The 13,956-nt window shown below is 32.4% G+C and overlaps 1 protein-coding gene across 3 annotated transcripts; it reads left to right on the forward strand.

Moving 5' to 3' along the window:
* The first annotated feature begins 2,281 nt into the window (after positions 1-2,281).
* Positions 2,282-13,699, forward strand: LOC115987892 (receptor-like protein 13). Of its 3 annotated transcripts, XM_031111503.1 has the most exons (7): positions 2,282-2,764; positions 2,960-3,115; positions 6,550-6,705; positions 7,306-7,377; positions 7,472-7,618; positions 11,222-11,368; positions 11,463-13,699. In XM_031111503.1, the coding sequence occupies exons 1-7, from the start codon at positions 2,395-2,397 to the stop codon at positions 13,619-13,621; spliced, it is 3,207 nt and encodes a 1,068-aa protein (XP_030967363.1). In that variant the 5' UTR covers positions 2,282-2,394; the 3' UTR covers positions 13,622-13,699. The 3 variants fall into 3 exon arrangements, with proteins under 3 accessions (XP_030967363.1, XP_030967364.1, XP_030967365.1); XM_031111504.1 differs by lacking the exon at positions 6,550-6,705; XM_031111505.1 differs by lacking the exon at positions 2,960-3,115.
* Positions 13,700-13,956: the final 257 nt, after the last annotated feature.

Genomic DNA, 13,956 nt, shown 5'->3' on the forward strand with positions numbered 1-13,956 from the left:
ATATGGTAATTTTTTTCTTCATTGATAAGGAATTTTTTTTTACCATTTTATTTTATTTTGGTTGAAAAAAAGATAAAAAATAAAAACTCTCAAGGGGTGGGTGGAAAGATATCACTGGATGTGAAGTCTTCAACTATTACGTTCTATGTTATCTCAAATAATGTAAAGTTCATAATACTTGTGATATAGACTAGTATTCACCATGAAACACTTTCCAAGAAGTTTAGGATTTCAAATGAGTTGGGTTTTTATTATTCCCATGAAACACTTTCTAAGAAGTTTAGGGGCCGTTTGGTTACGTTGTTTTAGTAACGTTGTTTGTATTTTTTGAAAATACATGGGGTGAAAAAGTGTATGGAAATATGTGTAATATTGTTTAAAAACTGAAAATATGTTTTTAAACCCATATACCAAATTGGGTCCTTAGTTATTCAATTTTTTTTTAATTATAAAAAATAGTTATTAATTTAAAATTTTTGACACCCGAGGCAATGGCTTAAGTGGCCTTGCCCAAGGGCCAGCATGGCCCATTGTGCCAATATTTTTTATTTTTTCACGTTGGAGATACATCCTTATATCTTTTTACAGTACTCAAAGCATTTTCACCTCTTTGGTGAAAGCACATATCCTGTCTTCTTCTTCTCTTCTTTTCTTTTCTTTTTTTTTTTTTTTCTTTTCTAAATGAAAATGAATAATTTTTTCCCACCTTTTAGTTTAGTTGAAAAAAAAATTCCATGGTGGTGGGTGTAAGGATACAATGTATGTTAAAATCTTCAACTCTCGTGGTCTAGCTGCAAAATTCATAATACTAGTTATATAGACTAGCATTTACTATGAAACACTTTCCAGGAAAGCTGATGTAGAACAGACAGCATCTGCCTTCCTAGAGCAACAGGAGTGCAGGAAGTCATAATGCAAGATCAAAGGGGGGGGGGGTGCTAATAGAGGCCATCGGGGTGACAGTGTCAAAATTGCATGAAATTTGGTAGGTTGAAGGAAAACAACGTTCTGATTCAGAATCATGAAATGAATGTCGCCAACTTTTAGGTGAATTACTTCATTAAGGCCCCAAAAATAGTGGTTTTGCTATTTATAGTAATATTTGTTTTTTCTTAATAACTTTTAGTTTAAATGTCAGAATAAGGTCCTGCCTGTTTTGGAACAACCCTAAGGTTAGTAGTTTATGATTCTGCATTATGGTCAATAGTTTATGATTTTGCCTAAGAATGTGCAAGTTTTGTTGTGCACAAAAAATTGTTTATATGGATTTGAAAGTAATTTAATTGATAGTTATAAAATGTTAAATCTTTATTATTGATTTACTTTCATGGTATACTTAAGTTATATCAAAATTGTTTCTCAAAAAAAAAAAAAAAAAAAGTTATATCAAAATTTTGTATTATAGATGAAGTGACTAGCAAAACTACTCGACAACTTGAGTTGTAATTTGCAAGTATAAAGACTTTCAATGCTAGATTTGCTACTACCCTTGAGTTGATTGAGTGCAATTCATATTAAATATTTACTTATTCTAATTTACCTAATATGTTATGTTTTATTTTTAATTTAATTATCTCTCAAGGTAATTAATAATATAACTTTATTTTATCTTACATGCAACTGGAATAGGCACATCTAGGAAGGTTGATAAGTGATAACTTGAAATGGTCCATGACATCAATTTATAATATTGTGTGTGTGTTATTTTATGGTTATAATATTATTAGTGAAATTTGAATTTGAATTGTGTAAATTTTAAATATATACCTTTAAATTGGTTTATTTGAATTTTTATGGTGGTTAGAACCCAAGTGTTGGAATTTGTTAAAGAATTGTGCATTTTCCATTCCAAGTTTGATGGTTAAAAGATTAGTCTTTTACTTTTTTGGGTAATTATTTGTTGGATGACTTACCAAGTGTCAAATAAAAATCATTCTAATTCAGCAAAAATATATATCATTCTAAAAAAAAAGTGTCAAATATATATATATATATATATATATATATATTTATTAATCATGTCAAATAATAGGTGGTCGACTCAATCCGACCCGCTTGCCAGGACTGGATATAGTTTAGTAATCACCAAACAAGTAAACATTATCTAGGAAGAAAGTCTTTAGTTTCTTGTTGACTTTTGGTCTTCTAGTCTTCTTGTTTAGTGCCTAGTTGTAAAGCGAAAGAAAAAAACACGCTTTGCATTTATTAGATTTTTTTTTTGGTAAGCATTTATTGGATATATTGTGATGATGATGTGGACTGTTTGATAACAGTATATATGTGGGATGCCGGTGGCCTATTTCATCGCAAGATCAGTTGGAATCATAAGTGAGAGAGTTGGACAAAAGCTTTGTCAGTCTTACTGTCATAGAAAATCAGAAAAAGAAAAAAGTAATGGAGTTGGGACGTTTTTGGTGGTGGGTAGTGTTAATTTTGGTTCAATTAGGTATGAATGGGTGCTTTGGTTGCTGGGAGCATGAGAGAGCAGCTCTCTTGCAACTCAAAGCTTCCATAAACTCCACAGCTGATACAGATTATTTTCGAACTTGGAATTCATCAACCAACAAAAAGAGTGATTGCTGTGATTGGGATGGAGTCAAGTACAACAACACTACAGGGCATATAATCCAACTTGATCTTAATGATAGGATCGGTTGGAGTAGGGAAGATTGGTGTTTAAATGCCTCTTTGTTTCTTCCCTTTGAAGAGCTTCAGTACCTCGATTTGGTTGGCAATCAGATTAGTAGATGGGTCCCAAATGAAGGTATGTTCATGTCTTAAGCAAAGTCAATTGGTAGTGTTTGTCGAAATTATGTTTTACTTCTGCCTTATATTTTTCTTTTTGAATTTTCAAAAAATGAGAAATTAGTTGTGGCTTAGGATTCACTTTATACTATTAAATAGGTTGTGGGAATATATAGTTGTGGACATGGAAACTGAAGCTTCTACTAAATTGTAGGTTTTGAAAGATTCTCAGCGTTGCACAAGCTGGAGATGCTTTACTTGTTTAATAACAATTTCAACAACAACATCCTGTCATCGCTCAGTGGAATTTCTTCGCTGAAGATACTAGATTTGAGTGATAATAAATTGAATGGATCATTCCACATCCCAGGTAAGTCTCACGGCTAAAATTCACATCAAGTTGCAAAGAGACTGGAAGAGTGCCTCACGCTTGAGGGTGTAAACTTTTGCTTCTTTTTTGTATTTTGAGAATTTCTGCTATTAGTTATTGAGATTTATGCAACTAAAATCTCACTTTTTTTTCTTGGCTCTTTTAAATTAAATTACAGAAGAGAATCATTATGATTTCAGTTTTAGTTTAAGCAATTGGAATAAATTATGAGAAGTACAAATATTTCTGAATTAATAAAATCGTGAACAAATTTAAAGCCTTATCAATTTGTGGATTTGAAATAATTTGGGTGAAATGTGATTTCAAATTAATTACACAAGTGTTAATGCACTTATGCTAGAGAAAAACTCTCAAAAATCAAATTCATCTTGTGTCGTTATATTTTTATAATATCATATCACTTTCATCTCTTTGGTGAAAGCACATATCCTTTGTCTTTTTTTCTTTTCTCAATGAAAGTAAATAATTTTTTCCCACCTTTTATTTTAGTTGGAAAACAATTTCCATGGTAGTGGCTGTAAGGATACAATGTATTCCAAAGTCTTTCAACTCTCATGGTCCAAGTGCAAAGTTCATAATACTAGTGATATAGACTAGCATTTACTATGAAACACTTTCCAAGAAAGCATAGGATATGAATTCATAAAAGGTAGTTGATCTGATGAGGCCTAAGTGCTCAACATTTAGTTGAGTCCAAATCTTCAAAAAAAGGGAAAAGTTAAGGGATGGCTTGACAATTGCCCCCAAAGTCTTTGGCCATAATTTTCTTGAGTTTGTGTATTCTCAATTAATGCAAAGTTGATAGTATGAATAGACTAGTCATAAGTAAACATTTTCCAAGATAGTACGAGATACGAAATTAGGGTCAACTCCTACCATTCAAACCAAAGACTTTGGCCTCTTCTTGAGTGTTGGTCTTCTTGAGTAGGACATAATTGCAAAATTAAAGAGGGAAGAAAACAAATCACTGGAGTGATACCAATGCTATGGGCTAGTCAGTCATCACTACAGAACATTTTCTGTTAACGCAATATCGAAACCAAAATTTCTAGCCTCTTTTGAGTGTGCGACTTCTTGAGTTTAGGCATTCTCAAATAATTGCAAAGCTCGTAATACCAATGCTATGGACTGGTCATTGCTACGAAACATTTCCCATGAAAGCACTATTGAAACCAAAGTTTCCAGTCACTTCTTGAGTGTGCATCTTCTCAAATAATGCAAAATTCATAAATACCATTATCTTGAACTAGTGTTCACTATGAAACCCTTTCCAAGAAGGCACTAATGATATGTTTGGTTTATAGATGACTTTAGAGAGGATGAAAAATAAGAAAGGAGAAAATGGTTGGGAGGGAAGGGGGGACATAGAACCAGTGGAGTCCATGTGTCTTTTCTTTAGACTTACCAAAACTCAATCTCCTCCAATTGGAAAGAAAATAAAGAGTGAGGAATTGTTACAGTCAAATGTCTGAACTATCCTCTCCTCTTTATACGTGTTGGTTGCTCTTTCTTTTTCTTTTTCTTTTTTTATTTTTCAAAGGAAGACAAAGTTTTAAATTCAATTTTGAACTATGTGGATATGTGCTTCTTCTGTTTTGCTGTTCCTTTTTTTCTTTTTCTTTTTTCTTTTTTTAAGTTTTTTTGGATGTGAATATATATATATATATTTTCCTGGACATGATTGTTTTTTTTTTAATAATAAATTTAGGTGATTGTCTTTTTTGTCCATAATTTTTGATTAGTTGTTTGTCATTTTTTTTTTTAATTGGGAAAGTACAACTTATGCCAAGTCTTTAATCTTTTGTTGACTTTAGGTCTTCTCAAATAATACAAAATTCATAAATAATACTCCCTCTGTCCCACTTTGTTTGTCCTCTATTTCATTTTGAGATGTTTCAAAATATTGTCATGTTTCTAAAAATAAAAGTCATTAATTTACTAATGTTCCTATTATACCCCTATTAATTTACTAATTCAATTTTTTGATAAATTTATTTAAGGGTAATTTTGGAAACTTGTACATTTTTAAAAGGTAGACAAGATAATAAATGATGTTCCCTTAAAAAATTTGACTTTTCAAACAGTACAAACAAAATGGGACGGAGGGAGTATCTCATTAACTAGTGTTCACTATGAAACCCTTTCCGAGAAGGCTCTACATGCAAGTTGGGAAAGTACGATTGACTTTAGGTCTTCACAAATAATGCAAAACACATCATACAAATAGTATGAACTAATCATCACTAGGAAACATTTTCCAAGAATATATACGAATTCGGAAGGCACCGTTAACGCCTAATTCTCTAACCTCTTCTTGATTTCAGGTATTCTCAAATAATTCAATACTTATAATGGTAATACCAAATGTATAGATAGACTTGGCAATATTGGATTTAACCGGGAGTTAAAACGGACTGACCCATGCATGATCTTTATTTTTTTCTTTTTTTCTTTTCTTTTCTTTTTTTTTTTTTTCTTTTTTTGAGAAAGAATTGACCCATGGTTGACCTGTTTTTTAAAACGACTTTTTAGTAAACAAATAAAATCATATTTGTTTATAATTTCATACTTTCATTGTTTGGTTTAGTTTTAGGAGCACATTGTGCAAAAAGAAAGGGGGAAGTTAACAAATATAAAGAATAAAAATAAAAAGTCTGCCATGCCATTATTTAAAAACCACTTAAGCTATCCAAGTAACCAATCACTACGATACTACGGCACTAGAATTGCATTACCAACAAAACCTAAGCTGCTACAACTATAACTATCTAAAGATAAAGTTCAAAATTGAAAAGAAAAAAAAATTGGTTATTTAACTTTAGCATTGGGAAAAAATTGAAAACAAAACCATACTAATCTTGTCTTTTGCCTAAGAATGTGAAAGTTTTGTTGTGCACAAAAAGTTGTTTATATGGATTTGAAAGTAATTTAATTATATAATAGTCATAGTTATAAAATGTTAAATCTTTATTATTGATTTACTTTCTTGGTATACTTAAGTTATATTAAAATTTTGTATTGCAAATGAAGTGACTAACAAAACTACTCAACGACTTGAGGTGTAATTTTGCAAGTATAAAGACTTTCAGTGCTAGATTTGCTACTAACATTGAGTAGATTGAGTGCAATTCGTATAAAACATTTACTTATTCTAATTTACTTAGTATGTTATGTTTTATTTTTAATTTAATTATCTCTCAAGGTAATTAATAATAGAACTTTATTTTATTTTACATGCAACTGGAATAGGTGCATCTAGGAAGGTTGATAAGTGATAACTTGAAATGGTCCATGACATCAATTTATAATACTGTGTGTGTTATTTTATGGTTATGATTCACTTTATACTATTAAATAGGTTGTGGGAATATATAGTTGTGGACATGGAAACTGAAGCTTCTACTAAATTGTAGGTTTTGAAAGATTCTCAGCGTTGCACAAGCTGGAGATGCTTTACTTGGCTAATAATCATTTCAACAACAACATCCTGTCATCTTTCAGTGGAATTTCTTCGCTGAAGATACTAGATTTGGGTGGAAATAAATTGAATGGATCATTCCACATTCCAGGTAAGTCTCACGGCTAAAATTCACATCAAGTTGCAAAGCGACTGAAAGAGTGCCTCACGCTTGAGGGTGTAAACTTTTGCTTCTTTTTTGTATTTTGAGAATTTCTGCTCTTAGTTATTGAGATTTATGCAACTAAAATCTCACTTTTTTTTCTTGGCTCTTTTAAATTAAATTACCGAAGAGAATCATTATGATTTCAGTTTTAGTTTAAGCAATTGGAATAAATTATGAGAAGTACAAATATTTCTAAATTAATAAAATCGTGAACAAATTTAAAACCTTATCAATTTGTGGATTTGAAATAATTTGGGTGAAATGTGATTTCAAATTAATTACACAAGTGTTAATGCACTTATGCTAGAGAAAAACACTCAAAAATCAAATTCATCTTGTGTCGTTATAGTTTATGTCGAACAACAATTAAAAAAAAAATCAATTATTATTTTAGATCATCAATAATTTTAAATAATAAAAAAAAAATTTTAATTATCAAATGCAAATGTAACCTTAAAATAATCCAGTCAAAATCAATTGATGAATATTATGATTTATATATATATATATATATATATATATATATGTGGAATTCAAACTTCAAAGCATTTAGCAACTTGGAGGAGCTCTACTTGGATGACAATGAGATCGATGACTTCGTGACAACAACAACAAAAGGTAACGATTGTTTTTAAAAATATATGTTCATGAATTCAAATCAATTCCTTCTTTTATATGGTATGTCAAATTATCTATTTTACTTTGCCTATAGGTTCAAACAACTTACCTAAGCTGCAAGTCCTAGAGTTGGGTTGGAACAAAGTTAATGCACGAATTTTCAAGTCATTGACCACCTTCACATCATTGAAGATCTTAAGAATGGGAGGAAACAATTTGGAAGGATCGTTTACAACTGAAGGTAAATTGTACCATGGACATTTTACGGTGGTGTTGTTTTGCATTTTTCTTTTTCGTCATTACTGACATAATCTCAGAAAAGCAGAAGCTATAATAAAACATTTTTTTATTATTAAATATTGTTCATTTTTTCTGAAACAAAATATATTGAAAATAAATGAAACTGAGCTTTTTCTTTTTTCTCCTCTTTTTTTTTTTTTTTTTTTTTTTTTTTTTTTTGGTTATAGGGAAGTCAAATACAGAGAGCTAACTCACACTTTTTTTTCCCCTTACCATCATGCTTTATTTTGGTCGAACTTGTTTTCCAATTCCTTTAATATTCTCAATAACTATTTGCATTCCCGCCAATAAAAAGCTTCTAATTCAATCATTATTTGCACATATTTTAAGACCATTCTCATTTGTTAATGCTTGTTTACAATTGTAATAGGGGAAAACACCCTATAACATGGTCATGGTGCAACCTCCTCACAGGCGTAATAGACCCCACTTGGTACCTAGTGTTACTTCATATTCATAGGATTTGTTATTCTGTAGATGATTTTTAATGAAATAGTATTTGTGTAAGGATATATCTTTTCCCAACTTATTGGAAAACATTTCGGTTAGAAAGTACTCGAATCATCACAAAGAGGAAAGGCAATCTTTGTGACATCTTTAGATTCGATCGAAGAGGACCCTAGCGAGAAAGAGGAGAAATTTCGAGCAGTATATACCAAATCGATCCCACTGTTGGATAAGTTTTAAGGAACTCTATCGGTATTTGATGCCAAGTCGCTATAAGTAGAGATCCAACCGTTATCGCCGATTCAAGTTCCTCAACTACCCGTTCAAGCCTAATCACTAGTTCAATGAGATCACGACGCCCACAACTCTTCCAATCCTTTGTTGATTGAGTCTGTGAAGAAAGAGGAAGGAAACCAACCCAAAAGGCAAAATGACACCATTTTAGGTGGTCTTGATCCAATCATAAAATCTAATCCGGTTCATGACACCAATTCGATCCAAGTTCCTTAACTTGGTTCTTCAATTAAGCTCACAATCAAAATTAAACTCACAGCATGCAAACAAATTATATAGCAAACCCAAACCCCAAGCTCAATTTAAAGCTCTGTTGAAAAAATGATTTAGGCCAAATCATTAAGCCCAACCCTACACAAAAACACAACCCATATGGTAGAACTGTTCTACAACTCAATTCACAGCCTAGTGTGGGAACTAAACAGCAAACCGGTTTGGTTCGCCTAACCAGATTCCCAGAATCATACAAAAAGTTTCGTATTGTAAGGGTGTATTAGAAATGTTCATGAATTGTACAATACGTAGATGCATATCAATTGAATGATATCATATCATATGTATCAAGAGATACACGAAAACTTGGTTTAAAATGGATTCTTTTACTAAAATTTGGGTTTTAACTTGAGCCCAAATGCTTTTCTACTTGTTTTTAGATATAAAAATTGGGCCACTACTACTTAAGCTCAATACAAAGACCTAGCATGAGCTCCCCCCCCCCCCCCCCCCCTTCTCATTTCGTAAAAATTTTAGACTACACATTTGCGCACATTTAGATTTTCTTTTCCTTGGCTCTCCAACTCCAACTAAAGCCCCTTTGTCTTAAAAAAAAAAAAAAAAAGTACGCAAATATATAAAATTTTACAATTTTCTTCTTCTAACAAAATAAAAAGGCAAAAAGAGATCAATGAAAGATAATGTGAGAACTAAGAATATTGAGATAAAAGTAATAAAATGAGAGAGAGTTTGAAATGATTATAGAAAAGGGAGAAAGTGAGAAAGAGAGAGTGGCAGAGAACAACGAATAATACTTGCTACAACTGCAATATGAGTTGTCGAGGAGAGCCGAGCTGCTAATGCCACTAAAGAGAAAACACGATCATAGTATCTCTATGGGTACCATTTTTTAGGAAATATGAAATTAAGGATAATTTTTACGGAATGTGTTGAATGAGTTACGAATTCGAATAATTAATTATTTTTGTTTTTTGTTATTTAATAGGCTTTTTGCTAAATATTTTGTTCATTTTTTGTTGTTTGGGCTATTTTTGCTATTATTTGGGGTTTTTTTTTTCTTTCTTTCTTTCTTTAAGTGGTTATGAATTATGATTGTGGGGTCAAGATTATTTTTGTTGAACACAAATTCTTGGAATTAACAAGTCAAGGTGTACGATATATATTTTTTAGGAGAGACAAAACATATTAATTTAAAAATAATTATGTATATAAATTTTTTTTGTTGCAAGTTAGGATGTCCACATCTCCTGAGATTGGCAAATTTATGTTTTTACCCTCACTATTCAAGTGCAATCTCCATTTTACCCTCCAAACCCACCGTTGCCACTCCCTTCCTCTATTATTATATGGTCGAATGAACAATAAGTAGCTTAGTGCAAACCAATTTTATGAATATTGTTTTGGTGCTCATTTCGGTTTGTCAATTGAAATGAAATGTTTTGGTATCAATCTATTTCGGTTTACCGTTTTGAGATTACTATACCCATAAAAATTAATAATATATGCCTACTCTTTTACCTTAAAAGTAAAAAAAAAAAATAAATAAATAATAATAATAATAATAATAATAATATGTAGTGAAGTCAGAAGTGGATTAAAAACATTAAGGGAAAATTTTTAACTTCTTACTTTATGGAATTCTGGTAAATAAAGGAGAGTCTAGGATTTTTTTTTTTTTAATTGGTGGGAAGTGTCCTAGAAGTTTCCTTACTCCCTCTAGGCTCTACTACTCCACAAGTGCTTTACCATTCTTCACTTCATCTCCCTAGTTTCTTCCTCATCAGATCTCCTTTCTCCGTCTCTTCACAAACAAATTTCATCCTCCACCAAGGAAGCATTGGCAGGAGCTCAAGAAACACAAGGTCAAGAATACACATACTTAAAGGCAAGGTAACTACTCTAACAAATGCAAGCAATACATGTGGCTCCAATCTCTAGGAAAGCAAATGCTAATGGCGAAGAAGGGCAGTGGCTCAAAGATCAAGCTAAAGGAGAAAATGAGAAATAGTATGGTTCCGAGTTTCAGCGAGAAAACAACATATTTTAGCTTCAAGAAGGGAAATAAAATCCAAAACTCATACCGGGCGAAATTCGTATTTCGACCGAAATTATCTGAAACGGACCAAAACGCAGGGAACACCCCAAAATTGACCGAAATTCTATTTGAGCTGGTAATTGTAGCATCAATAAAAAATAAAAATAAAATAAAAAATGATTTAGATGTTATAGAAAAAGGGGGAAAAAAAGGTTTAACAACATAGCTTTTAAAATAAGACTGAGATCTTCAAAAAAAAGCATCATCTCTAGTTGAAATAAATTAATTTCACAATTTGAATTAAATTCTAAAATATGAAAGTATATAGACTGCCACATTACATGGTAGTCTATACTCTATACACTATTATTAGATAAAATAAAATTACTTTCTTTCAAAGAATCTTAGTTATGAAAGTGGTCTTGGCTACTTTAACACTTCTGTGTGGTATCTTAATAATTTTCAGCAATTAGTACTAATTTATGCTCTACCATATCAATTAGTACTAATTTAAGCTTTTTGCTTTTGTTTTAGAGTTGAGCAAACTAAACAACCTTGAGCAGTTGATGTTGGATGGATCGTCATTTGATAAAAGTCTTCTTCATAAAATTGGAGTTATGACTTCTCTTAATGTATTGACAATGTCATACTGTGGACTGAATGGCACCTTACCTGACCAAGGTAGGCTCTTTCTTTCTTTTTTTTTTTTTCACAGTGATCTTGCTTCAAATAATTACAATAGTAGAACCTAATAAATAATTATCACATTATACAGGCTGGTGTGAACTTAAGAAGCTCCAAGAGATAGACCTCAGCAACAATAATTTTGAAGGGAGACTACCTTCATGTATGGCAAACTTGACATCACTCCGGGTATTGGATCTCTCTAACAATCACTTCAATGGGAACAGTGTCCAGTCTCCACTATCAAGTTTGACATCACTTGAGTACCTTTCTTTCTCATATAACAACTTCTCGATCCCATCCACATTGTCCTTCCTTTCCAACCTCTCAAATCTTAAGATCCTATTAAGTGATAACAATATATTAGCTTTGGAACCTGACTCCCTTACTTGGATTCCAACCTTCCAATTAAAGGTTTTCATTTTGTCAAGTTGCTCAATTAACATTCACAATAGGACACCTCCCAGATTTCTCCATTACCAATATGATTTGCGAGTAATTAATCTCTCTCACAACAAGTTTGCTGGGCAGTTTCCTAACTGGTTGTTAGAGAACAATACAAGATTGGAGACCTTTTCTGTAAATAATAACTCTTTCACGGGGTCTTTTATGGTGCCATATGATATCCGTCCCAACATTTTGAGCATAGATATTTCTGATAATCACTTACATGGTCCAATTCCCACAAACCTCGGTTTAATTTTTCCAAATTTAGAATCTTTAAAAATGTCTAGAAATGAATTTGAAGGCAGTATTCCTTCTTCTTTTGGGAATATGGCTTTCTTAAAGAATCTAGACTTGTCTGAGAATCATTTCTCAGGAACCATACCAATGCATTTCATAATGGGTTGCTACAATTTAGAATTACTCCTATTATCAAACAATAGCTTCAGTGGCCAAATATTTCCTGCCAATTCTAATTGGACTAATCTAGCAAGTTTACATTTGGACAACAATCACTTCTCAGGCACGCTTCCAACATGGATGGGGAACATGACATATTTAGACGATATTGTTATGGCCAAAAATCATTTTGAAGGTCCTATTCCAATTGAGTTATGCAAACTCGTTTATCTTAGATTTCTTGACCTTTCTGACAACAATCTTTTTGGCTCTGTTCCATCTTGCTTCAATTCCTCAAGTATCCGTTTTTTTCAATTAAATAAAAATTGCTTGAGCGGTCCAATTCCAAGTTCTTTCCAAAACAACTCCAATCTAGTTACACTGAATCTTCGAGATAACCATCTAACTGGAAACATTCCCAATTGGATTGGCAGCCTCTCATCATTGAGAATTCTCCTCTTGAAAGCGAATCATTTAAGAGGTCAAATTCCAATTCAAGTATGCCTTTTGCAGAATTTGAACATTTTGGATCTTTCCTACAATAAATTTTCAGGTCTAATTCCTCATTGCTTGAGTAACATTACTTTTAATGCATCTGCCCATGATCCTTCTTTAAGTGGTCTATATTCAGGGGGAGCTTATCCATTGGGTTTGTCATCATATTTGAACACAAAGTCTATAATTTTCGAACATCTGCCTTATGGTATAAATACGTTTGACGGAGTTGTGAAAGATGAAGAAGAAGCAGAGTTCACAACAAAAACTAGAACTTACTCCTACAAGGGTGACATCCTCGAGTACATGTTTGGAATTGACCTCTCATGCAACAACCTAGCAGGTAAAATCCCACTGGAACTCGGTAGGATGAGCAACATTCGTGCATTGAACTTGTCACACAACAATCTATCAGGACCAATCCCAGTAACATTCTCAAATCTAAAGCAAATAGAAAGTCTGGATCTTTCCTACAACAATTTGAACGGCAAAATTCCACCTCAGTTGACCGAAATGACCTCTCTAGCGGTCTTTAGTGTGGCACACAACAACTTATTAGGCACAACACCCGACAGAAAAAATCAATTCATTACTTTTGATGAAAGCAGTTATGAGGGGAACCCTCTCCTGTGTGGACCTCCATTACGGAATAGTTGCACCAAAATGAGACCACCATCTACAATGCCAGTGGATAATGAAGGGGAAGAAGGTGATATTTTCATGGACATGGGTGTCTTCTACATAAGCTTTGTGGTGGCTTACATAACAATCCTGTTCGGAATTGTTGCAGTTCTTTACATAAATCCATACTGGCGTAGGGCGTGGTTTTACCTCATTGAAGTGTGTATTGACACTTGCTACTGTTTTGTTGTGGTTCATTACCATAAGTTGTTTGATTTCAGGCTTGCATAGCCTTGTATTGCCCCTATTTTGTTGTGGTTTATTACCGTAAGTCGTTTAATTTCAGATTTGCATAACCTTGCATTTTAATGATTACATGTATGTGTGTCTCTTCTTGTTGGATTTTGAATCTAAAGATTGAATTTTAATACTACGTTGACCGTATTTGCTGTGTAATTTTAAAGGACTAAGATTGTACGCTCTGTTTGTTTCGTTGGAAAACCTTCTGTAAAGATAGTTTTCCACATTTTCCAATGTTTGGTAGCACAAAAAAAACTGGTCAATGGAAAACTATCTTTGGTCAACGGAAAACTCTAATAAAAATAAGGCTTATTTTCTATAAGCTG

This window comes from Quercus lobata, chromosome 4 (genome assembly GCF_001633185.2).
Source record: "Quercus lobata isolate SW786 chromosome 4, ValleyOak3.0 Primary Assembly, whole genome shotgun sequence".
Lineage (NCBI taxonomy): Eukaryota > Viridiplantae > Streptophyta > Magnoliopsida > Fagales > Fagaceae > Quercus > Quercus lobata.